This window comes from Lytechinus pictus, chromosome 4, assembly GCF_037042905.1.
Source record: "Lytechinus pictus isolate F3 Inbred chromosome 4, Lp3.0, whole genome shotgun sequence".
NCBI lineage: Eukaryota > Metazoa > Echinodermata > Echinoidea > Temnopleuroida > Toxopneustidae > Lytechinus > Lytechinus pictus.
The window spans coordinates 19547893-19575285 of NC_087248.1; the positions used below are offsets into that span (position 1 = coordinate 19547893).

The 27393-nt window shown below is 37.4% G+C and overlaps 2 protein-coding genes across 2 annotated transcripts in view; one reads left to right on the forward strand and one right to left on the reverse strand.

Moving 5' to 3' along the window:
• LOC129259407 (dynein axonemal heavy chain 5-like) overlaps positions 1-14111 on the forward strand; it is a 120616-nt gene extending 106505 nt beyond the window's left edge. The window contains exons 85-90 of the mRNA XM_064098569.1: positions 5113-5230; positions 5939-6102; positions 9891-10007; positions 10914-11129; positions 11726-11887; positions 12083-14111. Coding sequence (XP_063954639.1) covers positions 5113-5230; positions 5939-6102; positions 9891-10007; positions 10914-11129; positions 11726-11887; positions 12083-12406 — 1101 coding nt within the window. The 3' untranslated portion in view covers positions 12407-14111. The remainder of the gene's footprint in view (positions 1-5112; positions 5231-5938; positions 6103-9890; positions 10008-10913; positions 11130-11725; positions 11888-12082) is intronic.
• Positions 14112-16354: 2243 nt separating this feature from the next.
• Positions 16355-27393, reverse strand: part of LOC129259405 (uncharacterized) — a 29836-nt gene continuing 18797 nt past the window's right edge. The window contains exons 9-13 of the mRNA XM_064097977.1: positions 23459-23640; positions 22727-22991; positions 21545-21789; positions 20891-21096; positions 16355-20381 (exon numbers count right to left, since the gene is read on the reverse strand). Of these exons, the coding sequence (XP_063954047.1) occupies positions 20236-20381; positions 20891-21096; positions 21545-21789; positions 22727-22991; positions 23459-23640 (1044 nt within the window). The 3' untranslated portion in view covers positions 16355-20235. The remainder of the gene's footprint in view (positions 20382-20890; positions 21097-21544; positions 21790-22726; positions 22992-23458; positions 23641-27393) is intronic.

Below are 27393 nucleotides of genomic sequence, written 5' to 3' on the forward strand. Positions count from 1 at the left end.
GACGTTAGTTCCTGAATTTTTAATTTTTGGTCAAAGATAAACGTGATCTTTCCTGTTGTACGTTATATCTGACTTTGTCATATTTGATTTGGTTTTTTGCGTAAGATGGCTGGAAACCAAGTGCAAAAGGTAAGAATGTCTGCTCCTTGGAAGAAAATGAATCATTTGGGCTTTCAGTCTTCACTGTCTTCATTATCTCATTCTTTCTTCTTTCTCAAGATGTTCTCAATTGTAATTTTGCCAAGCAGTCCGCAGAGATTTTCTTGGGGGCAATTTTTTTTTTATATTAACAGGAAAACAAACATATGTGTGATAATATTATTAGCATTTGACTAAGGATTTTTGGTTTGATAGAATTTCCTGATTTGGTGAACACTTGACAACATTGAAATATGCCTTTGAATCCTGCACATGTTTGACAAACTTAAAGAGGTAAAATTGTTACTTTGCAAATTTTCAATTTTTACATCCTTTGCACCCGAGACCCAATGCATAAAACTTTTGCCATAAAAAACTGTGGCAAATAAGCAAAAACTCGGGCAAACAAAATCATGCCATTGAAACTTACACAATAAAAAACTCTGGCAAAAATTTGCAAGAGTTTTCTTACTTGCAAAATTTTTAATGCAAGGGGTCCCAGGAGAGCTCCTCTTCAGGTGTTCATGTTCTGGGACACAACTCATAAAAGTTCAATAACTGTAGTAACTCCGCCATTATGGTAACTTTTTTTATGGTAACACTCTGGGTCTCAGCAGCCAATCACAATCAAGGTTTCTATGGTAGTTACGAAAACGGCAAAGTTACCATTGTTATATAAAGTCCTTTATGAAACAGGCCCCTTGTGCCCATTTTAAAAAGACTGAAAATTCAATTTCTGGTAATTACCATGGTAACAGCTGGGCTCAGCCACCAATCAATATCAAGGTTGCCATGATATTAACCATAATAGCAAAGTTACAATAATCAGAACTTTCGTATGAAATGGACCCTTGAAAGTTTCCTGGGTAAATGAAATCATATTTTCAATCTAAGTTGTTTTTTCTTCATTTATTTGGCCCCCATGTTAAGTCTTGTTTCCTACTTTATTCTATATTTTTATTTTCCTCAGCATATGTATGTTTGAACTCTCTATCTTTTTTTTTTTATCGTTTTGTACTTGGAACTTTTCGCTCTGTCACTTTCATTTTATCTCTGATTCCATTTTCACCTCTTCCCAGATTTGATATTCTTTACATCTCTTCCTTACCGACTGTCATTATAGTTCTTAATTTTTGCTACTCTTTATTTAACTATTTCCAAGATTTCTCCCTATTTTTTTTTTTTCTTGAAATCTCTATTCCTCAATCCTTTCCTCCATTTCCATTTTTCCCTCTATCGCCTGTCCCTTCTTTATTCCTTCATCCTTTTCTGACTCTCTTTTATGCAATTCTAAAAAGTTAAAAGTCCTTTGATATTATACCAATATTCTTTGTCACAATATCTTCTTCAGGCTATGGTAACTTGGTATTTGTTTTCTTTTGTTGCAGTTTGGGATGACTTGGTCACCTTTCCTAGTTTCATTTTAGGATTTTGTGTATTTGGTTGATGATTTGCTTCCATTTGTTTTATTGATTATTATCAAAGTGGTTTCCACTATTACAGTTTTGTTTTGTTGGAGCACTCACTGAGGTATTCCACATGGAGTGGAGGATGTGTATACTATGTATTTGATCATATTTTGTATTTTAATGGTTATTTTGGATACTGCGTTGGGTGGGGTTTTCTATTGTTTTCCTCTATCTGCACTAAGTGGAATATTCCCCAAGAAGTGGAGAATGAGTATAACATTATGTGCTGACAATCTTGGCTCCAGTAATTATATGGCAACAGAATTGGATACCACCAATATTCCATGAGTTAGGGTCAATATTGCATGAAACAAAGAAGAGTGCAATTGTGACCCTATTATTAAGAGTGGTATGTTTCTGGTATCCCATGAAAAAAAAGTCATCCAAAAAAATATAATTCTTATCTTTAAAGATAAGTATTCATTAGATTATGCCATATATGGCACTATATTGCTCAGCAAGTTTGGTACACAAGTGTCTGGGGGAAGTAGTCTTAGTTTGGCACTTTGTGCAATATACATGTATGCTCTGATATAAATTGTTGGGCAAATTTGATTAATTTTAACTTTTTTGTAAGTGTAATTTGGTCCTTTCATAAACTTGTAGGAGAAATGGACCAGGTCTTCTTTTGCACTTCTGGAATTCTCTGGAATCTTGGTATGATTGAAAGGGTAGCAATGAAGTGGTTGCCATATTATATACACCTGCAAATATTTTCTTCATATATACATGCCCCTTGCATTCCCTGTCTGTTGCTGGTCTTTCTCTACATAACTGGCATATGTCGACTTTCCTTAAGATGATTATTCGCCAAAGTTGAAGCAGTTTATTTCTATAATGTAAACCATGTGTTATATCCCTCTTCTAAGTCAGATTTCTCCTAAGCCAAAAGATTTCTTTTGTCGCAATAGATTTGACTTGGGCAATGTTCCCTGTATGTTTGTTCAAATCTATCTCATTCTGTTTCACTCTCTTTGCCTTTCTTCTCTGCTACCATTTCTTCTCTTTCTCCATTTCTCTCTTACTTTAATTTCTTTTCTTTTTTTTAATGATCAATTTTAGCCTTTCTGCAGTCCAATGCATTTATTTTTTTCTCTGTTTTTGGATTGTTTTTATCATTATTGTTGGGCTTTTTGTGCTCACTTTGAGAAAGAGTAAAAATACAATTATTTGCAATTAGTTTAGCATCATATGTTGGGATTTTCACAAAACTTTTCTTATGACTTAACCCACGATTGGTTTACTTTTTTATGCCATTACTAAAATTGCAATATTTCAGAGTCTGGCAGCAATTGAGGTAAGTTTTATTTCCTGAAATGGTATGTGTATTTCATTTAGGGGATGTGTCAGTTTACTGGATATGGTTTTGAGTTTCAACTTCAAATGTCTAAGAGTACAGAGAGTGTAAGAGTCTAAGAGTAAGAGTGTGTGTCTTGGTAAAGTTTTGACAATATTTCTTGACTTTCTTTTTGTAGCTTTCTTTTTCTCTTTAAAGGTTACCTGGGGAAAAAAACCTGTATGTGTGATATATTTGGGGAACCTTTTCGATCCCAGAGTAACTTTCTTTGATGAAACTATACATGTACTTTGCATGTGCAATTGTACTAAATTAGCCTGACCTGTAGATTGAGGTACACAGAGCTCTTTCCAATGGTCCAGATTAACCCATTGACTGCTTAATGCTGTAATTCCCATAGGCTTTGTACAGAGTCTATCTTGTTCCAGTAGATGAACGCTTAATCTTTTGCCCAACAAATATGAATTAAAAAAAAATCCTCAATTATGATAAAAAATGAATATGACACAAATCAAAATTAATTATAGAAGAAATTTAATAAGTAAGTTTCCAATTTGCATTTTTAAATTGTAATTTTGTTGATTTCATCACATTTCCAAACCATACCTCTATTGGTTAAAACTTTTTATTTTAAATTTTTGTATTTTTGTTGGATTGCTGATTTTTGTTATTCTCTGAGATCTCTTACATTCCTATGCTGAGTTTATATTTTTATTTTGGTACTATTTGTGATTAGCATCTTTGATTCTATGGGCTATATCCTTTATCCTTTCTGCAGGCTGTCCTGTATATGGATCTGAATAAATGTGGGTCAATGTTATACTTACATCCAGATTGTTCTCTGCTGATAAAAATCTTTCATGGCTTTCATTGAATTTGATTGGGTATCTTTGATTCTATGTGCTAGACAATATCACTTATCTTGTTAGCAGGCTGTCATGTAATGAATTTAGGTAGGCATCAAGCTTAAAAAGGGTGATTTCCCCCTCCAAAAATGAGGGAAAAAAATCTTGTTAAAGGCAAGCTACTCAATATTATTAATATAATCCACAGTTGTGAGAGTGTTAGTGGTGATAGCGTTTACACTGCAGATGTACAGTGATGTATCAAAACTGCACATTGCTGTAAGCCAATTGGTTACATCCTTGAGCAAGTTTGATAGCATTCCTGATTAGGACAGACTTTTACTGAAAATTTCTATTTATGAAGAGATGGGAATATGGTATGCATGATTGTCTTTCTCCAAACTTGATGGAAAATCTATTCTGTTTGCTTGTGCACTTTGGTGTACTATACATATGTGTATGGGCTTCTCTAACAAATGAATGTGTTTTTGTTCCATTGTAGCATTCAATGAATATTTTTTTGCTGACTAAGTTGTGATTGTTGAGTTTTAAAGCATTTATTAAAGCAGATATTTGTGAAATAGTGAGCTTTAATAAATGCAGCTTGAGTGGGCTTTGATTGCAGAACACAAAAGTTAGAAGCTTAGCAAAGGAGGTTTAAGTCTAAAGGGATATTATAATACTGGGCCTTAAAACAACTCACTAATGATTCAATGTCATTATCTTTGATTTCTTAATCTATTAACAGATAATGTTCTAACCTTTAATACATTTGGTAATCAATCAGGCAGCTTAATATGAATGAAGTGATCTACTATTTGAACTTACCCAACATTTACCTAAAAAAATAACTTTAATGGTGTCTATGATATACAAGTATCTTAACTGCAAGCAACTATTTTTTTTCTTTGAATAAAGAAAATGCTTGAAAAAGATGAATTTAATCAAATAATGCAATTGTAATAAGTGATTGCTGAAGCTCAAAGAAAGCTCTAAATCTGACTTATATTAATGAATAATGAACTTATCTGCATATGAAAAAAAAAATCATTATTAGCATTGGTGCACTTTGAATCATTTAAATTTGGTTTAATGGATTCACTAAAATGCTAAAGTTATATTCACAACTTATGAATGAATTCAGAAATTATGTGCTCAAAAGATGCATAATGAATAATATGTTTTGATTTGGATTGATTTGAAATACTAAAACCCACGGAGAACTGCGAGTGGAATATTCCATGCTATTGCACTGCTGCCAGCTCCTTCTACACTGTCAATAGGGAAAATAAGGGGTGTTTATTTCTGTACCAATGACCTTCCATTATAAATTCATCTTGTCTTTGTGTATCTGTCTGAACAGACTGTCCTCGGAGATGATCAGTATGTGTTCACACGGCTGAATCAAGTATTAGATGCGATGCCATCAACTCGGACATTGAGTCATGTCCTTCAGCCCAGACCAGCGACACCTTTCCACGGTGAGCCCATTGACAGCCTTTGTACTGACCAATTTATAAAAATCAGTCTAGAATATTCATTAATATTTTGTTCAGAATATTACTAAAAAATATTGAGTTTTGGGGGAGAATAAGAATATAGGTAAAACATGTGTGCTTGTCACTCATTTCATGCTTCCATCCACCATATGAAGCATTATATTTTTGAGTCATCCCATTGTATTTAATGATAATGGAAGATCCCTCTGGCGGATCAACTTCAAACTTGATCCAAGTATGTATTCAGGAGTGACGATCGGGTGCGTGTCCAGCATCAGATCCTACAAAGCATTTCATGGGCCCAATTGTCCTGGGACAATAGTGACTCAATTATACTTGTGCATGGGCCCATGCATTTCTTTGTCATCATTGTTGCTGGATACACTAGTGATGATCTGATTACATGTAGTTTGGAAACTTGTCAAAAGGCTTTGTTGTGCCTTTTAGCAGGAATCATGTTATGCATCTTTTCATAGAGGCTTTCCCCGCATTCCCCATTTTTCTGTCTCTGATGAAATGTAAGGATCACAAAAGCTGCTTGCAGCATTTCTGTGGAAAAGATGTGGATCTGACCTTTGACAAGGTTCCTTTCAAGGTCAAAGTTCACAGACTTGGATGTTAATTGTTATTATTTACTGTTCTTTTGATAACATACCACTCTTCTCTCTTTTGTAATATCTCCCGATGAAGGTCCTTCCATTGCCTCAGTGAATGGTACCGCCCTGCAGCCCAATGTAGCCAGCATGGGGGTGTACGCCAGCGCTAGCCGTTCACTCATCAAGAGCAAGCGAGAGACTGAGATATGGGAGATCTGTCATAACATCATCGGTAAAATACCCAAGGGATGGAACAGGGTGAGTTTTGGGTAAAACATGGAATGAGTGAGTGAGTGGGCGGATGATGAGTACGTGGATGAGTGAGTTGGTAAATGCGGTGGGTGGGTGAGTGAGTTGGTGGATGTGTAGGTTTTTAGGTGAGTGAGTGAGGTGGTGGGTGGGTAGGTGAATGAGTGAGTAGGTGGGTGAGTGAGTTGGTTGATGCATTGGGTGGGTGAGTTGGTGGGTGTGTAGGTTTTTAGGTGAGTGAGTGAGGTGGTGGGTGGGTTGGTGAATGAGTGAGTAGGTGGGTGAGTGAGTGAGTTGGCGGGTGTGTAGGTTTTTAGGTGAGTGAGTGAGGTGGTGGGTGTGTGGGTGGGTTGGTGAATGAGGGAGTAGGTGGGTGAGTGAGTTGGTTGATGCAGTGGGTGAGTTGGTGTGTGTGTAGGTTTTTAGGTGAGTGAGTGAGGTGGTGGGTGTGTGGGTGGGTTGGTGAATGAGTGAGTAGGTGGATGGGTGAGTTGGTTGATGCAGTGGGTGAGTGGGTGAGTGAGTGAGTTGGTGGGTGTTCAGGTTTGTAGGTGAGTGAGTGAGTTGGTGGGTGTGTAGGTTTGTAGGTGAGTGAGTGAGTTAGTGGATGTGTTGGTGATTAAGTGGGTTGGTGGGTGAGTGAGTGGGTGGTTGGTTGGATCAGTGGGTGAGTGAATGATTGAATGGGTAGTTGCCTGTTTGGTGATTGATTGTGTGGGTGAGTGATTAATTAGATTGGTAGGTGGGTGAGTGTGTGAGTAGGTGTGTGAATGAGTGAGTGGGTGGGTGAGGAAGTGGGTGAATAGGTGGGTGGGTGGATGAGTGAGGGAGTACATGTAGGTAGGTGATTTATTGAGTGATTGAGTAAGTGAATTGATGGGAGGGTGGATGGGTAGGTGAGTGGGTGGATGAGTGAGTGAGTTGGTTGATGCAGTGGGTTGGTGAGTGAGTGAGTGTTCAGGTGTGTAGGTGAGTGAGTGAGTTGGTGGGTGTGTAGGTTTTGAGTTGAGTGAGTGAGTTAGTGTGGGTGATTAAGTGGGTTGGTGGGTGAGTGAGTGGGTGGATCAGTGGGTGAGTGAATGATTGGATGGGTAGTTGCCTGTTTGGTGATTGATTGGGTGGGTGGGTGATTAATTAGATGGGTAGGTGGGTGTGTGTGTGAGTAGATGTGTGGATGAGTGAGTGAGTGGGAGGGTGAGGAGGTGGGTGAATAGGCGGGTGGGTGGATGAGTGAGTGTGTTAGGTGGGTGGATGGATGATTGAGTGAGTGAGTACTAGGTAGGTGATTTATTGAGTGATTGAGTAAGTGAATTGATGGGAGGGTGGATGAGTCGGTGAGTGGGTGGATGAGTGAGTGAGTTGGTTGATGCAGTGGGTTGGTGAGCGAGTGTTCAGGTTTGTAGGTGAGTGAGTGAGTTAGTGGGTGTGTAGGTTTTTAGTTGAGTGAGTGAGTTAGTGGATGTGTGGGTGATTAAGTGGGTTGGTGGGTGAGTGAGTGGGTGAGTGAATGATTGGATGGGTAGTTGCCTGTTTGGTGATTGATTGATTGGGTGGGTGGGTGATTAATTAGATGGGTAGGTGGGTGAGTGTGTGAGTAGGTGTGTGAATGAGTGAGTGGGTGGGTGAGGAAGTGGGTGAATAGGTGGGTGAGTGAGTGAGTACATGTAGGTAGGTGATTTATTGAGTGATTGAGTAAGTGAATTGATGGGAGGGTGGATGAGTAGGTGAGTGGGTGGATGAGTGAGTGAGTGAATGATTGGATGGGTAGTTGCCTGTTTGGTGATTGATTGATTGGGTGGGTGGGTGATTAATTAGATGGGTAGGTGGGTGAGTGTGTGAGTAGATGTGTGGATGAGTGAGTGAGTGGGAGGGTGAGGAGGTGGGTGGATGAGTGAGTGTGTTAGGTGGGTGGATGGATGATTGAGTGAGTGAGTACTAGGTAGGTGATTTATTGAGTGATTGAGTAAGTGAATTGATGTGTGGGTGATTAAGTGGGTTGGTGGGTGAGTGAGTGGGTGGATCAGTGGGTGAGTGAATGATTGGATGGGTAGTTACCTGTTTGGTGATTGATTGGGTGGGTGGGTGATTAATTAGATGGGTAGGTGGGTGAGTGTGTGAGTAGATGTGTGGATGAGTGAGTGGGAGGGTGAGGAGGTGGGTGAATAGGCGGGTGGGTGGATGAGTGAGTGTGTTAGGTGGGTGGATGGATGATTGAGTGAGTGAGTACTAGGTAGGTGATTTATTGAGTGATTGAGTAAGTGAATTGATGTGTGGGTGATTAAGTGGGTTGGTGGGTGAGTGAGTGGGTGGATCAGTGGGTGAGTGAATGATTGGATGGGTAGTTGCCTGTTTGGTGATTGATTGGGTGGGTGGGTGATTAATTAGATGGGTAGGTGGGTGTGTGTGTGAGTAGATGTGTGGATGAGTGAGTGAGTGGGAGGGTGAGGAGGTGGGTGAATAGGTGGGTGGGTGGATGAGTGAGTGTGTTAGGTGGGTGGATGGATGATTGAGTGAGTGAGTACTAGGTAGGTGATTTATTGAGTGATTGAGTAAGTGAATTGATGGGAGGGTGGATGAGTCGGTGAGTGGGTGGATGAGTGAGTGAGTTGGTTGATGCAGTGGGTTGGTGAGTGAGTGTACAGGTTTGTAGGTGAGTGAGTGAGTTAGTGGGTGTGTAGGTTTTGAGTTGAGTGAGTGAGTTAGTGGATGTGTGGGTGATTAAGTGGGTTGGTGGGTGAGTGTATGATTGGATGGGTAGTTGCCTGTTTGGTGATTGATTGATTGGGTGGGTGATTAATTAGATGGGTAGGTGGGTGAGTGTGTGAGTAGGTGTGTGAATGAGTGAGTGGGTGGGTGAGGAAGTGGGTGAATAGGTGGGTGGGTGGATGAGTGAGTGAGTACATGTAGGTAGGTGATTTATTGAGTGATTGAGTAAGTGAATTGATGGGAGGGTGGATGAGTAGGTGAGTGGGTGGATGAGTGAGTGAATGATTGGATGGGTAGTTGCCTGTTTGGTGATTGATTGATTGGTTGGGTTGGTGATTAATTAGATGGGTAGATGGGTGAGTGTGTGAGTAGATGTGTGGATGAGTGAGTGAGTGGGAGGGTGAGGAGGTGGGTGAATAGGCGGGTGGGTGGTTGATTGAGTGAGTACTAGGTAGGTGATGTATTGAGTGATTGAGTAAGTGAATTGATGGGAGGGTGGATGAGTAGGTGAGTGGGTGGGTGAGTGAGTGGTTGGTTATGAGTGAGTGGATGGGTGGTTTGGTGATTGATTGAGTTGAGTGAGGAGGTGGTTTGATGGATAGGTTGGTGGATAAGTCAGTTTGGTGGGTGATTGAATGAGAGGGTAGGTGGGTGGGTTGGTTGGTGGGTGAGTAAAAAAGTAAGCTCAGATAGTATGTAAGTAAAACAAGTAAGTGGTATTAAATTGAAATTGGAATAGATAAAGGAAAATAAGAGTAATTTGATGAGAATTTAGAAGACATGGATATGAATATTTTAGAAGTTTTGAAATAAAAGCTAAGACACCATTCATTATTTGTATATTTTTTACTGGAATTTTATTTTAAATGATCTTCCATAGTATATTAATTGTAATTTGATTAGATGTGAAAATGAATCGACATTATTTCTTATTTTATCCAAGAGACTGTGCATGTTAGTTTGAAGATGTGAAAGTACATTTTATTGTTATTGTATAAAATTGCTTGCGAATGAAATTCCATACATTTGGGGAAGAACAAAAAATAAAATTTCAAGGTGTAAATACTTGGTTACATTTGCCTTTTGTACAGGATTACATTACAGAACGTGTTCGTAAGATCGGTGGTGATACGCCTTTTAACCGCTTTGTTCTGCGAGAGATTGACATGATGATCAGACTCATTGCTGATCTCAAGACTACATTCAACGTAAGTAATATTTCTAGGGAAGTAGACAAGAACATACACAACCCACCCCTCTCCTTCCAGTGTTGAAATTACTCATCACAGTAATGATAATAATATTCTGCTTTTTTAAAATATATGTAGCGCATATCAAATCAGAGAAACGTTTCCAAGTGCTTTACAGATCTATACTATTACCCTTCTGTTCTTTGGATTGTCGCTTGTTTACCTACACTGTGTGCACAAGTAAACTACGAAATGGGCCCCTAAAAACGTCATTTAATCTTAGGGGGTGTTGCAAAAAAATATTTGCATCAATTGCAAAATTCAGTTGCAAATTTACGAGTGAAGGATCAAGTTAACCTAAAGCATATCAAGTAATACTTATGGAGGCAAAGAGCAGACCAGCAATCGATTGCAACTTGCTTGCAACCCCAATAGTTTAACTGAGTTAAATCCCTACATCTCTTTGATTTATAATGTCTTCTTCCTTCATTGCCTCTGTCTCACCCATCATGTGACCATAAGGGATAAAGGAATAAAATAAATTTCTGTCTTAAAGTCCTTTTTTCTTGATTCCCTGACACTCCCTATGCACTTAATGCCCTTTTAGGCTCATGGTATACTAATTTGAATCATCAAATTTTATCCCTGGGAAGCAACCTCTTTGAAATTGTTGTGTGTAATTGTTGAGTCATAAATCAACAAAATTCTGTTGCTCTCATTAAAATGTGTAGCTTTCTGTGTGCATGTATACATTTATTTACTTGTTTATGAGGGGATAATCTAGATGTAATTTAGTTTTGTTATTTCCCCTTTGTATGATATTTTGATGTTGATTTTGTACACTGTCTTCTATTTTAATGATTTTGGTAGAAATTTGAGAACCTCAAGTCATAATATTATTTTTATTATCTTTTGTTTTCACAGAAACTGAAGACTTTGTGTGAGAGTCCGAACGAAACATTTGGTGATCAGATGTCAGAGCGGTTGATCGATATTGCCGATGATTTGTTCCATCATCGTATTCCTTCCGTCTGGGCCGAGATGTGTGGTGACTCAGCCCCGCCTCCTAATTGGACCTTAGCTCAATGGATGTCTGATCTCAGCCAGCGATGTCAACATCTTGAAAGGATCATCGTACAAGTATGCAATACAAACAAAGGGAAAAAAAAATGATATATTATTATTATTATAAAATTATTATAAGGTCTTATTTATCCAGGGTAGCCTCATCAGTGATGTACACTGTTCTCCCAGAGGGCCCTGCTACATTTAAACACATACAAAAGAAAAAAAAACAAAGGACAACAAAATTAAGTTTAGCAAATTGTGTCTTGAAACCTGGGTTAAGATCTATATATTCAATGTTTACTGCCCCGCCTCCTTATCTAGGATCCAATAATTTTGATGATTCTTGTGCCTGTTTTTTTTCGTTGCATCCGTGGATAAGCATCTGAATGCAGTGTCCCTTTTATCAATTACGACATACCAACTTGTTCTCTCTGCTCACCAACATCTAGTTCTATTGTTGTTCCAAAAGTTTCAAAAACATTGGTATGACCTATCCTGACTTTGCAGGAGCGTTAGAAGTGATGCTCCAGTGGAGTTTTTTTAGAGTACATGTACTTTATCCAGACATTGTACATTGTATGTTCTACATTAAATATTGTTCAGTATTTGGACGACTTTGATATTTAATTAAAAGCCTAAATTTACTTTTGATGGTTGATTTCCACTAGGGCAAGGACAAGTTCCCAGCGTACTGGCTTGGGGCATTCTTCCACCCTCGTGCTCTGCTAGCCCTACTCAAACAAGATGCCATCAGGGCCTATGGACACAACATTGCACAGTCGGAACCGGTCGTCTTCCAGACAGAGATCACAGCCAGGGACAAAGACCATGTAAGATATTGCAACTGTCTATTAATTTGTTTTATTAAAGTGATTCACAAAAACTCCAGGCCGCCAAAATCAAGAACATGTTATGCAGGGCCTGTTGGGAGGAGTTCATAAGAGCTGAAGTGGCTACCCTGGGTAAATAAGAATTATTATTTGTATTATTATTGATATCAAATATTCTCTTTTTTTTTGTGGCAGGTTCGTGACCCACCCCAGGAAGGCATGTTTGTGTACGGTGTGTACGTCTGGGGATGCTCTTGGGAGAAGACCACGGGTGAGCTCCAGGACTCCCCTCCACGCCACGGCGCCACCCTCCTCCCCATCATCCACATCACCACCATGCCGTACAGCGAGAAGCCAGCTTACAACGAACAGAGGACCAGCGAGATGTACCTCTGCCCCGTCTATCCTACCAGGATCTGTGCGAGGTCTCCCGTCTTTCTCCTCGACGTCAAGCATGATAACATCTCGGCGTCCAAGTGGGCGTTGAGGGGGCTGGCGGCAACCATTAGGCCCTATTAGGAGGATGATCACACCTATTCCCCTCCCCACAGAGAATAATATAAGAAGATATCTGCATCCTGTGAGAGGGCTGCGATAGGGCTGGTGGAAACCATAAGACTCTACTAAGGAGGATGTTCACACCTATCCACCAAGCTGACTGTTTACAGTTGGGAACCATTCTGAAGAGTAACGGAATGTTCATGTAACTCTGTTCTCAAGGAAAGATATGACACATTCATCCACCTCGTCCACAACAAAGTTTTGAGCACATTCAAAACTTTTCTGCAGACAATCACAATTGCATGTACTCCTGCGGGCAACTGTGTGTGAGGTATTCTCACCTTTAAGCCAGAAGCAAGGCTTGCATGGAACAAGGTGTTAGACCTTTCACACCCATCGCTCAGTCAATATAATATTTTTGTTGGCCTTGAGAGGGTTGATGATCACACCCCCAATATGATTATTGAAAAAAATTATATTTGACATCTATACATGTAGCTTTAAAAGTTTAATGCTCAAGAGATTAAAACATTTCAGCTGTAACAGCATTAAATAATCTTTTTTTTTTTTATCAAAGATTATCATAAGATTAAAAACAATGCAAGTTATTCAAATTATAATTGGACATGCAATGTTTGCTTAAGTCCAACCTTTCATTATTACTTTGAGTCGGACAATGTATATTCCCATCAGTTGGTGCAAGTGAGAATGATACTTTTACAAGGATGGATCTACAGTGTAGGTTGTGCCTTTGTTCACATGACATGCTTTGTGTAACCGATCTCAACCAGTATCCCAATGGTTGAGTCTAATTAAACCAAGTTTAACTGCTTGTGCTGACTACACAAAAATTTTAGTACTGGCTTCTTTGGAATGCTGGGTTTTTTCTCCTTATTCAATATTCATGAAAAGGAAATTGTACCAAAGTACATTGTACACTCATCATTCTTTACTCCTTGTATTGGTTATTTATTTTAGTTTACAAAAATGTCTCAGCAGGATTATAGTGATTTGTACTCAATGCTCTGACATCTTCTTTTTTTATTTTTCCTTTTACACAAATTATTTGGTTACTGAAGTTGGATTAAACTTTCCTTTTCGGTCATACTGTCAATCAAAAAATAATTTAGTGCTGAATACCATGGTGAATTTTGTCTTCTTGGTTTAGTGTACAGATATTTAAGATTCAAATTTTTATTTAGTGTACAGAAACAAAGCATTTAAAGTATGATTTGTAAATATGTATTTGAAGAGGGATATTTACATGGTGTGATATGCAATAATTTGATTTATAAGGATGATTGATACTCCATTTTTGCAGTGATTACGTGATTAATTTCAGAGTTCTGCATTGTTTTCAGAAGATGAAAGAGATGCAAGTCTGTTCATGTATATGCTATACAACAGTGGTATATTACCGCTAGATAGGACTGGATGTAAATTGAATGTAGATAAGTTGTGTGTGAATTTACTTAATTATTTAATATATATATATTACATATGAGTTGTTTGTACATGATTGTACTTGTAATTTTCAAATTGTACAGAGCTTTCAAAGTGAACCAAATTATGCATTATGAAAACATTTTTTCAGCTGTACATGTATTTAATATTCTCATTGACTTCCATCCATACAGATGTGAACCAAAGCATATTTGCTCCCTTCTTCCGTCCTCGGCTTCTGGAATTGTTTTCCAAATAAAGTTTTGTGATGATTTTTCAATGTTTCTTTCAGTTGTAATTATATTGTGTTATACATTTACATGTGTAAGTTGAACAAAGAAACGAAAATACAACTTCTTGAAAGAGGAGTCATGATATATATATCCCTTCACTTTAATATTTCATCACCTTCTGTTTTACAATACAAATATATATATATTCTCGGTAAAACCATTCCCCGGATTCTCATACATATAAATATTCATAAAAAAGACCAACAGACGCATAAACACAAAACATGCAAAAAGGCACATTTAAAAGGGGCCAACTAGGAATACAGTACAATGCAAAACAGACAGAAATACAAATATCATCAAGAAAGCACGGAGGAATATTGCTAGAAAGAATTTTTGAAAATGGAAGAGTATGTTCAACCTATCTAAGTTACAACATATACCATATCATGCTCAAATAACACTTCCCTTTTCCACCTTAGTGAGAGGGTGGGAGGGGGGGGGGGAGAAAGAGAGGGAGGAGGGGAGAAACAGATGTTTTTGTACCATGCAATATATAATTACTGTTCTTCCTCAATACTTATGCACATTTATTCTGGTAATAAATAATGTAACAATGTATGTAAATATCCAAATATTTTCCATCAGACCTAAAAAAAAAAAAAAGGAGGGGGGGGGCGAGGTGGTTACTCTGGGGACACTACATCACCATGAACATTGACCTCTATACAACCCCATCCACTTCTCAGATATGTGAATATGAATTTGCATGATTTTGGCCAGGCCAACCATCATGAAAACCATCAAAAAATCCAGAGTACAAATTAAATATTGATCATGCTAAAAACAAATCAATTCATTGTAAATAAAATGTTAAAAGATAAAGGATATTCAATATTCTGACAAAAGTTGTGATTGCAACTATGGTCAGACAAAACAATCAGGATAATTTTTTACTGTTATAGTAGAGCCATGCATGTCTACGCACTTCATAAACGATTCTATATAGGCCTATACATGTGTATCAGGCATGTCTTTACAAAGATCATCTCTTCCAGCATCTAAATACATATTACCAAATATTATCTGTGTATTATAAGGTGCTTTCACAGATGTTAACACCACTTGCATTGGATAGTGCTAACAATCACCAGTGGGGATTAGTAACATGTCATTCAGACGTTAACACCACTTACGTTTGCAAAACCAATACAAAGAGGGATAGTAGCGACCTCTTTCTAAACAAAACATATCATATCTATATTATTGACCTCTAGTATCCCTCGATCCTACCGAGATAATCGAGGACAAAATCCAGTATGGAACCATATATATACCCTGTTATTGCAGAGTCTATTACTGTATGTATTGGTATATCACTTCCCTGTTCCACGCACTTACTAGAATACAAAAAAAAAATCCCCTTTCAGATTTTAAAGAATACATGTACATGTATATCGTAAAAAAACCTGATGAATTATATGAAAATCAGTTATCAGATTTTATTTATACTACTACCATGTATCTCACAACTTTCATTGCACTTATCAGAGACTTTTGTGGCAGTATTTCCACCGGAAAAGAAGTCTCCATGTTTATATTTACAGTTACATGTAAATGATGTCATTATCGAATTTTAAGGCCATTGCACACCTTACGACCCGACCAGTCGCCGACTGGCTTGCGACTGGGTGAGGGGAGATGTGACGTCACAGCTCTTGTCAGCTTCGAGTCGCAGACCGGTCAGAGACAAGTCGCAAGGAAAATCTTAAGGATTTGACATGTCGAATCCTTATGACTGGATCGCAAGCTCAATCCAACTTCCAGCCAATCAGACAGCAGAGTTGCACGACGCGTATATGATAAACAACGCGCTTACGCAGTAGTAATCGCACTTCCTCAGTTGCAATGCCAAAAAGCGCATGCGTGAGTCGCAGATCGGATCGCAAGGTGTGCAGTGTCGAGGCTTATGACTACCTTGCGATTCATTTCCCCTTACTCAGTCGCAAGCCAGTCGCCGACCAGTCGGGTCGTAAGGTGTGCGGTGGCCTTAAGATGGAAAAAAGTGCCTATTATGATAAAATTTAGATTAAAATCTACAGATTCGGTACCCTGATGTTGGATATCAATCAGTAGTATACATTGGATCAATGCTCAAACTAGTTGAACCAATTTCATAGGAAAGGTTAAAACACAGTGATGCGGAAAAACGTATGAATGGATACATACTGTACAACGCAGTAGGTGAATACACTATCATGAAATCTAGCTGAAAATTATGAAGAATGACCAAAAAAACCCAGAGAACGAAATCATCTCATAAAGCAGCATTGATTAACTTGGAACATATCAGGCCTATCAAATGCAAGATAAAAAGAAACACATGTCATTACTGACGACAGACAGAGTCCCCTCTACGCTCCGAATAGTTTCATTTGCATAGGTGAAAGACATATGTACCTACAGTACTCCTAATGAAGAAAGAGAACAGTTTTACATCCAATTTAGAACAACGTTTCATGAATTGTGAAACTACATAGTGCTACAACAAGAGCAATATGTGATTATGAGTTGTTTCATTTTCTTATCCAGTAGTCACAAATGTAACCCCCCCAAAAAAGGGGGAAAGTGAGAGACATTATCTACTTTGTCACACAGTATGCAATTTCTACTTGGAAATCGAGAAGGAAAATATTTAACCAAAATTAAAAGGTTGAGTTTTAATTGGACATTACTATTGTAAAATAGCATTACAGGAAATCAATGATTCTAAAATGACTGTAAATAAAATTGATGTCATGTGATTTTCAACCCAGCAGACACATCTGACTGAACTTTGATTTCACAAAGTTTACAAAGTCATGGAAAAGTCTCAAAATTTAGAGCAAGACTGATCATGAATAAAATGAAAAATGATATAAATTATCAATTTCTGCATGATTTCTGTGAGTTACGTTTAAACAGTGGCAATATACGAAAGTTGCAAGTGATTTATATTTTGCTATGAAATGTTTATAATTGATAAATCTTTTTTTGAAGTTGTGTGAAATATAAAAATGAAAATCAATACTCAATATCAAACATGATCAACAGAACTAATTATATAATTTTAAGAATTTTGCTGGAATTGTGTAACACAAGTAATATAATAATTGAAGGTGTTCCTTGTTACAGTTAAGATTTCATATCACATAAATATTGGGGTTAATTATATTCAGTCACTAACATAAAGGAACATGGTAAATGGCACCAAAAGATGGAAGACAGTTTTCTTTAAAAAAAAGGCATCAAAATGATTAAAAAGTAGGCTTTAAATGGATGCCTTCCTTCCCCAACATGCAACTAACACAATGGAATGACTGGGGAGATTCACAAGAAATAAACTTCACTGTATTAAATGATATCACCCCAAATATGGTTCTTACATTTTAAAACGATAAAAAAATACTAGTAATGTATCCAAGCGAGTTGTTTTCAAGGTACAATATAATAACAATAAACTCCCTTTCCCCATGCATTTATACTGAGCACATCTCTGTGTCATTAATTACAAAGTTCCACTTTCAAAAGTATCTAACACAAAGAGGAACTTGAAAAAGAAATAAATATGTAAAAAAGGGAATAAATAATACAAACTGAATGGTATTTACATATTCATGCTGACTTTATAGAAGTACCCTATAATATCTAATCCATAATTATTAATAATGGGAATCTATACCACCAGAAATTTTGAATTCAAGGTAACGCCATCTAACTCTATCTCTTGCGTCTGCTTAATGGTCATTGGTGTACATACAGCCATAACAATTCACATAAGACCTCATGAATACAGTATTACATCCACTAGTTTTGAAAAGGACACTCTAAAAAGCATTGTACGAGGCTATTTCGAAGAAAAATCCTCAAGTGCTTATTGAGATTATATATTTGGATTTGTATATCATCATTTGACAAGTAAAAGGGCGATATAGCTGATACAATAAAAAACATCAGTTTTTGTTTTTTCTTTATAAATTTCCTGACAGAGTAATGACAGACCTTTCGTGTGATGTCTTCAAAATTACCAATTTATTGTACTTTTGTAGAAATTTGATAACGAAGAAGGTGAGAATTGCTCCAAAATGCCAATTTTAGCTAAAGGTAGGGCATTATTTGAATCATAACTAGATTGTTTTTTTTTTGCAAACAATAGTGTGATATTGCCCTTTTACTTTCCGCACAACAATATGAAATAAATTCATATGCAGAAGACTATAGACATTGGAAGACGCTATATTCAGAGAAGCTTTGACCAGATCAAGATGATAAATAGAGGTGAAAAAGACAACTACTTTTTCACTGGCAGTACATTTTACTTCGGTTTGTGCCAGAGTACTTGTAGGTTGACACTAAAGATTCTTTATCGCTGAATGCGGTTTACAAAGTCACTTCAGTGTCATTCGTAATCATTATTATTGCAAGTACAAGTAGACTTTGAAACTTATATCTTTTTCACAGAAAATTATTTGTGAATTGACTTCACGTTGACATGTCATTGTCTCGATTTTCTAACACCTGCAAATCTATCTGTTTAACTGGTGCTAATCATTATACTCTCCGAGCAAAATTGTGAAAACAATGAAATCACTTTATACAAATGCAAATTGGCAGCTTTTCTCAGTAAAATCTTGCAAGTTAATCCACGTTAACCTGAGTTAAATCCATATTCTATTTGATCAATTAACTAACTGGATAAAAATTATCATTGTTGCCAATTTGAGTTGTGAAGGCAGATTAATTCAGATCTCAAAAAAGTTAAAAATGTGTACCCATTTGGATTCAACACACACACATAAACATGAATATGTGGGACTGCTATATTGCTTCATATACAGGTATGAATACGTCATGCTCTGTAATGCCCAAGATGATATGCAATATCCCACTGAAATATAACTGTTCCTCACTGAACTACTATCTAAGAAAGAATGTCACTGATTTGAATCAATATCAAGCTATGGAAAGCCGTAGTAGGGTCCACTGGCCAATCAAGATATGGGAAGCCAATTTATTTCTGTGACCTTGAATAATAAGGGCCTTTCCATTGCAATATCAATCTCTAACTACTACCTCAAGTGCACAACTTGAAACTAAGAGCATGAACCCTCTATAGCTTATGGACAGAATGTAAACTATAAGAAATCTTAAAGTTTTGATAGTCTGATTTAACTCGTCTGTCTTAAGGATCATCTGACCTAAGGATCGCTAACTTTCAAGTACATGTACAAGGGGCGAAATGATTACCAGCTAATAAAGAAGTTAAAAAACTTTGAATTAAGTTAAGCAGTATCATGTGGAAGTACAATTGATGATGACCCACAAAGCCACCAACGTGATTGTATATTATATAGATAGATGTATGGAGGCAAGGTACTTATTATAGACCAATCACGGTGCTTTAGGTGCTCAAATAAAACCACATTACTTCTTGTCTCTATCGAACATAACTTAGACGTAGGAGCTGTTCCATCAACATGAATATAGAACCCAGATCTATCCTGAGAACTAGATTGGCGGAGAGCGGGATAGGGATCAAATGAAATCTGGAGAAGAGTAACAATGATGTAGACAGGATGGGTTAAAGAGTGGGTATTTATTCAGATCGGCAAGAAATCCGAGCATATCTATGTTGAGCCATTGGGATAGCTGCGTAGAGACACAGCATGCGGTCATGGGATGAGTGTAATAAGGTCTTTCCGGACTAACTAACAGCTGCACAAGGACGTAAAGTTAACTAGACTTTATTTTATTGCTACAAACCATCTGTCACTTTGCTGATTGGAAATTTATTCTCCCTCAATCCTGCCTGGATCAGGTCGTGTCCAAACTGTTGCAAGAGCGGAATAATGGGACAGAGGCTTCAGAGCACTCGATCAACATTCTAATGGACTACGGTCTTTATCCCCTTTTCCAGAGGTTCATACCTAGGTTACCATATGTCATGAGTTGATGGGCCATTAGCGACTGGTGACCATTGTTATGATAATGCTACATGTACCAACACCGATGGTTCAACCTTTTGACCTCTATCACCCAAAGTTCTAAGAAGATTCGCGAACGCCACAGCAACGACGATGGCTCCACCCATGACTGCAGGTACATAGATGACGACGATGTTGCCATGGCAATTTATGTGTGTTTATCTTTGTTGAACGATGCGCGGAGAGTGAGACATGCCTCCACCCATTGGTTGTGATTGCGTAACATCTCTTGCCAGAGTTGGATCTCAATGCCGGTTGAATCCTGCCACTCCACGCTTCTACCATATGACTTACCTATATGAAATCAAAGAAGAATTGAACCATCAACATTGTTGTTCATACACATGGAGGTGTGTATATATATATAATAAGGACATTTGTAGATTGGACTTACTTTATGTAGATACAATTATAAGTTACTGTAAATATCCACTTGATCTACGGCCACTTTTTCGTCTTTCCATTCAGTTTCATCCAACATGGTCCTTACTTGTAGTTATCTACAACCAGCTACTTCTCCAAACCATTTGGTGTAATTGCCCTTGAGTGCATTTACTATATCATCTGATTTCTAGTTATATCTATAGCTATATCAGGGTGCATGTGTGGGTGTGTGTGTAAGGGTGTGGGAGGAGGGAGACCTTGATCCTACCAGTGCCTGAGCCAAGCCTGACACCACAAAGGAATGAAGAATACATATACTTGGTGTGTGTGTGTGTGTGGGGCGGCCTTGCTCACCTCCAAAGAATCAATGATAAAAATTAGTACGTGTGGGTGTGGGGGGAAGGAGACCATGATCTTACCAGTGCCTGAGCCAAGCCTGACACCACCAAGGAATGAAGACGATCCGATCTCGCTATCCCAGACGCCGACCTCTAGCGCCCTCTCCTTCAGGATGTCTTCAGTGACATTGGGAAACTCTAGACTCTGCTCATAGGATGGGTTCAGGGTGTTCCGCATCGTAGCCGTCTTCTTCTTACCGTTCTTGCTTCGGTCAGGTTCCAAGTACCTGCAAACACAAAGTTAAACACTCTGATAAGTATCGAGAATCTATCAACATAGCTGATGTTTCACAAAGATTTAGGTTTGACCATAGATAGCACTTAAATTCCCAGTTGCATGCTCTAAAATTCATCATGACATTGGGCAAATCATGCTCAAGGAATGCGCTCTGCAAGGTATTAATCCTCAAAGAGCTTATGTGTCTACATATATGATGAACGAAAACTATATTAAAGTTTATTATATATCCTCAAGAATTTTATACAATATCATCACCTTATACACAAATGTCCATCTTTCTAAGACATTTAAATCTTTCTCGGTGAAGTAATGGTCGAGTCAAAATGCATAATATTTTTTTTCCACACGGCATATGCACTGTAAGAGCTAACCAATGAAGGTCAACGAGATTGTCATGTATTTTGTGGCACCAGTAGGAGAGTGTTTGGACTTACACTTTGATGTAAGGGTTAACAACAGCCCCGACTCGCTGAGGCGTAAGGTTCTTTGCTTCCTTGATGTGAACCTTTAGACTTCCTCCAATCTGCTTGGCCGATGGGCCTTTTTTCTTACGTCGCAACGAGGACTTGGACTCGCTGGTTCCATTCTTGTTCTTGTTCTCATCCAGTAGGGTCTCAAACATGAGGGCCAGGACTATGTCTCCCTTGTAAGAGATGGGCTTGGTCTCAGTTGGTGGGACCTGTCAGGGAAATTAAAGGTATATGACTTACAAAGAACAAAATTCTTCTTTAGGAGAGTCCGCAATCTGCTTTCGCCAAACTTGAAAATTCTTTAAGAACTTGGGGTCATGTTTTCAATTTTTTTTTCTTCAGATAATCTCCAGGAACTCATTTGTAAAATCTAATTTGTCTCATGCTCGTCCTGTTTTAACATGAGAGTGAACTTTCCATAATTTTGACAAATAATGAACTTTGCATAAAAGGCGGGACAAGCTACAAGATCAGGGCCCCGTCTAACAAAGAGTTACAATTGATCCAATCAATTGTAACTCTATGGAAATCCATCAGTGTCATAATTTTTTCAACAGGAAATTTGCAAAATTTCCTTTGCAAACAAAGGAGAACACACCAAATTGTCAAGAAGTCAATGAATTTATGATTATAAATCATATCTAGCAAAATTATTTGAACAAACATGCATTCTATATATTGACTTTGCTGGCTTTCCATACTTGCGATTGATCGGATCATTCACAACTTTTTGTGAGCCCCAGATGTCATCTTCAGCTGATGGCATACAAGTCACTGAGAAACTTGATTAATTCAAGAAACGGTCATCTGTTGCAGGGACCCTCAACCCCATTCACCCATCTTTTGCTTGTTCATTTTTTTAAAGGTAAAAAAAGTGTGCCACCCTCTAGTAAGTCCTGTATCCACTCTGGGCCCTGTGAAGTAAGCAATCAATCGCTAATTTCAAAGAACAATGCTGATGGGTGCCTAGTCAGTCTACTGAGCAAAATGCACATACAACATTTCATGTAGCGATTAATCACTAACCTTTGTGTTACGGGATCCTGATCAGTAAAGTTGCCCATAACCGACAAAAATTATATGAAACACCCTGCAGGGTTATCAATATAACTAGACACATAAAAAAAATCAATGAATTCTACCTACCCTTGTCATCAGCTGATGCCACTTGACAGGATAGCTGGTGAGATCCACCCCATCCAACGGCAGTAGAACCTCCCCAAGGAACATGTTATGTCCAAACCGATCATAGTGCCAGACTGCCACACTGAGGGTCCTGGTCTCGAGCTCACTCTGAGAGATAGGGTATTTGAGATTCTCGCTGTAATTGGGATTGATGGTTCCTTTCTTGGTCCTCGTCTTACGCTTGCTGTTCTTGGACTTGTCTGGCAAGAGATAGGTCTTGATGTACCTACAGGGAGATAGAACATGGGTATAACTAGACTACAACTGAACTCAATTGAAAGCATTGTTTCTTGATTATATCTATCCATGCACACATGATAAGTAGACTTCATTCAATTATAAAGTAGGACTGCTCAATCAATATGTGAAATCATCATTACAATGATCTATCAGGAACTTAATTATCAAATCTACAAAACAGAGTATAAAAGATCATATAACTTTGTATTATTTTGTATTAATTATTGTAATTGTCAAAATCATCAGAATTTTACAATATAACTTTTTACTGCCCCCACCCTCCCCATAGAGGAACAAGAAACTAAAATGGATCATATATCTTCCCTCCTCTTGGCAGCACTCAGATCCTGTTCCAGGAGCCATCAATCTTGATGTTAACACATTGGTCCAGAATTTATAACCATACATAGCAAATTTGAAATGTCTAGATCAGATTTGACGTTATGAACTTACGGATCAGATTTGTTCTTCTTGGCGTCAATGGGCACCAGGTCTCTGCAGCCACCGATCTTGACTTCAAAGACATTGGTCTTGAAGTTATAGCCTAGTCCAAAGCTGACGTCACCAGTGATGGGGTACTTTCCGTAGAACTCTTCCCCGGTACTATAGAGACTTGTCAGACTAGACGTACTACCCTGTTCATGAGATCAAATCACCAAATACATTTCAATAACGGGCCTAAAATAAGGTCTGCATATGTCGACCATCAGTAAGTCAAATATAATAACCAAGTCCTTGTTTTAACAGAGGGCAATTCCATAAATTGATCAACCCTTTTGAACGTCTGACCCCCATTTTTCTCAAGTTTTACAAGTCACTTCATAAAATGACAAAGACATGGTCCTTCGAGAACATTACAGACTGCCAAAAGAACAAGAAATCAGAGACAAAAAATTTCATGAAGGTCTTACACATAGGGGGTCGGACTTACATGTTTTATGGAATTGCCCATTAATAACAATAATGGTAACTTTGCCACTGCGATAACTACCATGATAACCTTTATACTGGCATTAAAGTACCATATTTTAAACAACTTTGTGAAAAACCCTTGGAAAATGCAAACAATTGCAAAGTATGTCATATATCATTCAGTCAAACAGAAGTTTGGTCACGAGAGATCCAACTAAAGGGAGACTTGCCTACATAGTCAAATCTAAATTCTTTCACTGTTACCAAAAGCTGCTTCATATTATTTTCACATAATTTTTTCTGATGACTCACATTGATATTGAATTTTTAGTCTAATAAAGTCTACAGTTTTCATAAAATTTGAATAAAAAATAATAGGATTTTTTATGTTATAACTAGACAATTGGAAGTTGAATTTAGAATCCAACATGTATATCTCCCCTCTCTTTTTCTTCAACTTGTTAAAAAAATACATTTCTGACACATTTCTGGAAGCTGAAGAGATGTATCTATAACAATCACATTGATCACATATCAATATCACTATAAAATAATCACTGTTTCTTTGAGTAGCCATTTCATACGATTTGAAAAAAATACCATTTTGCATGCTTAGACTGCTCTATATAACTCTCACATGCCCTGCAACATAAAAGCTACGATCACTTAATATATAATCAATCAGTTCTGTACATGTATGTCTACGGCAACCATGTGCAAAAAGAAATTTTAAATATTGAGCGTAGTACTTTGTTACACGTACCCCTGATATTAAAAAGCTACAAATTATACATGAAATCAATCTACCAACTTCAGTCATATGTGGACCTTCTAGGAAGGCTAGTTGCGATTAAAGGAGAATGAAACCCTTGAAACCAGCTGAATCCATATCAAAGAAAAAAATTAAAGAAACATATTGTTGAAAGTTTGAGGAAGATTGAATGAATAATAAGAAAGTTATGAGCATTTGAATAATGAGATCACTAATGCCATGTAGATCCTCCTATTGGCAATGCGACCAAGATCTGTGATGTCACACACGTACAACTCCCTCATTACTTTAGTACTTATTTCACTTATATTCTCACTTTTATAGAGTCTATCACAAGGTGAGATGTTCTCTTTATGAGAGGACAAGTACAGAGGTTTCACAACATTATATCGTTGATGAATCGTTTGTCATATGATTAGAATGAGCAAAAAGAGATGTTTTGGGATATATTTTCAGTGTCCAAAAGGGGAGAGTTGTTCATCTGTGACATCATAGATCTTGGTCGCATTGCCAATGGGAGGATCTCCATAGCATTAGTGATCTCGACATTCAAATGCTCATAACTCTTCTATTGCTAGTCCTATTTTACTCAAACTTTTGTTGATCTTATTCTTTGATTTTTCTGCTTTCACAAAAGCTAACTTGCTCCAAGAGTTTCATTCTCCTTTAAGGGGTACCAGGAACATGCGCATCATTATGCTCAATTACATAAAGTTTAATGAGTATGGGTCAGGGCCTTGTTTGAATATATCAAAACGACATGCAACAAAGAACAATGACCTTTGCACAAAATAATAATAATAATAATAATACCTGGTTCTTATATTGTGCATCACATAAAGCAAGTTGCATGTACCTATGCGCTTATAGAAGAGTAAGATATTTGCATATATAGCCTCACAGTCAGAAACATTTGAACCTTTTCTACCTTCTTTCTTTCCCATAAAAAGGGTAAAAAGTATTACTCTATAAAAAAACAGGGATTTCAAGAGTTTTTTTTGCATTTTGAATCATTTTAGAGTATCCTATTGTGGTCTAACTTTGGTTGGATCAAACTAAAACTCAATCTAAAAATAAGTTAATTTGTCTAAAAATTAATTTGCCAAAAAACTAAAAATTAATATGCCTAAAAATTAAAAATGTTTGATAGTCACCATGTTGGTCTCCTATCAAATTTGAAGTTCCTTGTTTGTATGATGAACATTTAGTCTATTTGCAATTTGATATCTGTTAATAATTGTTTTGAATTGCATTTTGCTTCCTTAAAAATGAACCTGACTCAATGTCATCTATTTATATCTTGAAATTATTTATATTAATGTTTAAGATACTATAATTTCTGCAATGGCACTGGGTAGGCGTTTCATAAAGCTGTTAAGAACAACTGGGGATCCTTTCTTGTGGTAAACGATATTCACCATTGTAAATTTGTGATTATTTAGAGCATAAGAAGGTTCACCAGTCATTCTTAAAGTCGCTCTTAACTTATGAACAGCTTTATGAAACACTCACAAACCTCATTTCACCAATCCAATTTCACTACTGATATTTTTACTTCAATCCAACTGACAAACCCAAATACCTTGTCCACAATGACCCTTACACTTTGGAACACTAAGTGCTTTCAGACCAACTGCAAATATTGTCAGTTGTCAGATCTGACAACCTTTCTTGATTTGGATTGGTTGGGAGGCACTATTACTATGAGGTATTTTGTGACTTAGACAAGGAGGGGAGGGGGGGGGGGTGTTTTGCAAAGATTTAAGTATGACTTAGAGTTGCACTTAAATGACAAGTTGCATGCATTATAAAATACACGACCGCATACATGGAGGTCAGATCATGCCAAGAGGACGCACACTATTGCCTATTGATCAATAAGACTGTGCATGGCATATCATGTACGAGTCGACATTTCAGTCATACTTGAATCTTTGTGAAACAGCCCCAGATCTTATAAATTTACTAGTAGTTTGCTGATTGGGTCAGTCTGAAAGCACTTGACGGCTCCTAACAAACATAACCAAGATTATTCTCAACTAGGCTTTTGAGCAGTTTATACTGTATTTCAACATGAAAGATGCTCCTCTGCACATCAATGTAATTTAAAACAGATAAATATCAAATTGAGATTGATCTGAAATCAATTTAAAAGACCTACCTCCTCTTCTACACCCTAATTTACAGGGGAAAAACAAGAAAAAAAACACCCAAAATCAATTAAGTGATGCATAATTGAAACTTGAAAATATCATCTATTGATTTCGATTTTCAGTTGCATAGTAAGTATCCTCTCATTCTCCTGCAAATAATTAGTGAAATATCACTTCTCAGAACACACATGTCATGTGCAACAAACACACTCTAAACGCCAATCACAAACATAAAAGACAGTGTGTGGTAAATACTGGTTATGCTGAAAATAAAACAAGAAAGCTACATTTATCGAATATCAATAAAAGTGCAATGCAATTACATTTTACAAAATTAATTATCTTTCATGTCTTAAGGTGCAATGAAACACAGTTTACTTTATATTAATATAGTAAATACCAATAGAAAAAGTGAACAACAATGCAAAGAGCAAGGGGCACATCAAACCATTTTATACCTTGCGATGCAATTTTCTCCTTTCTAAGGCCTGTTGAGCAGGAAAGTAAAAATTTGCATTTATAATGATTCCTTAAGTACTATAAAGCAGGTA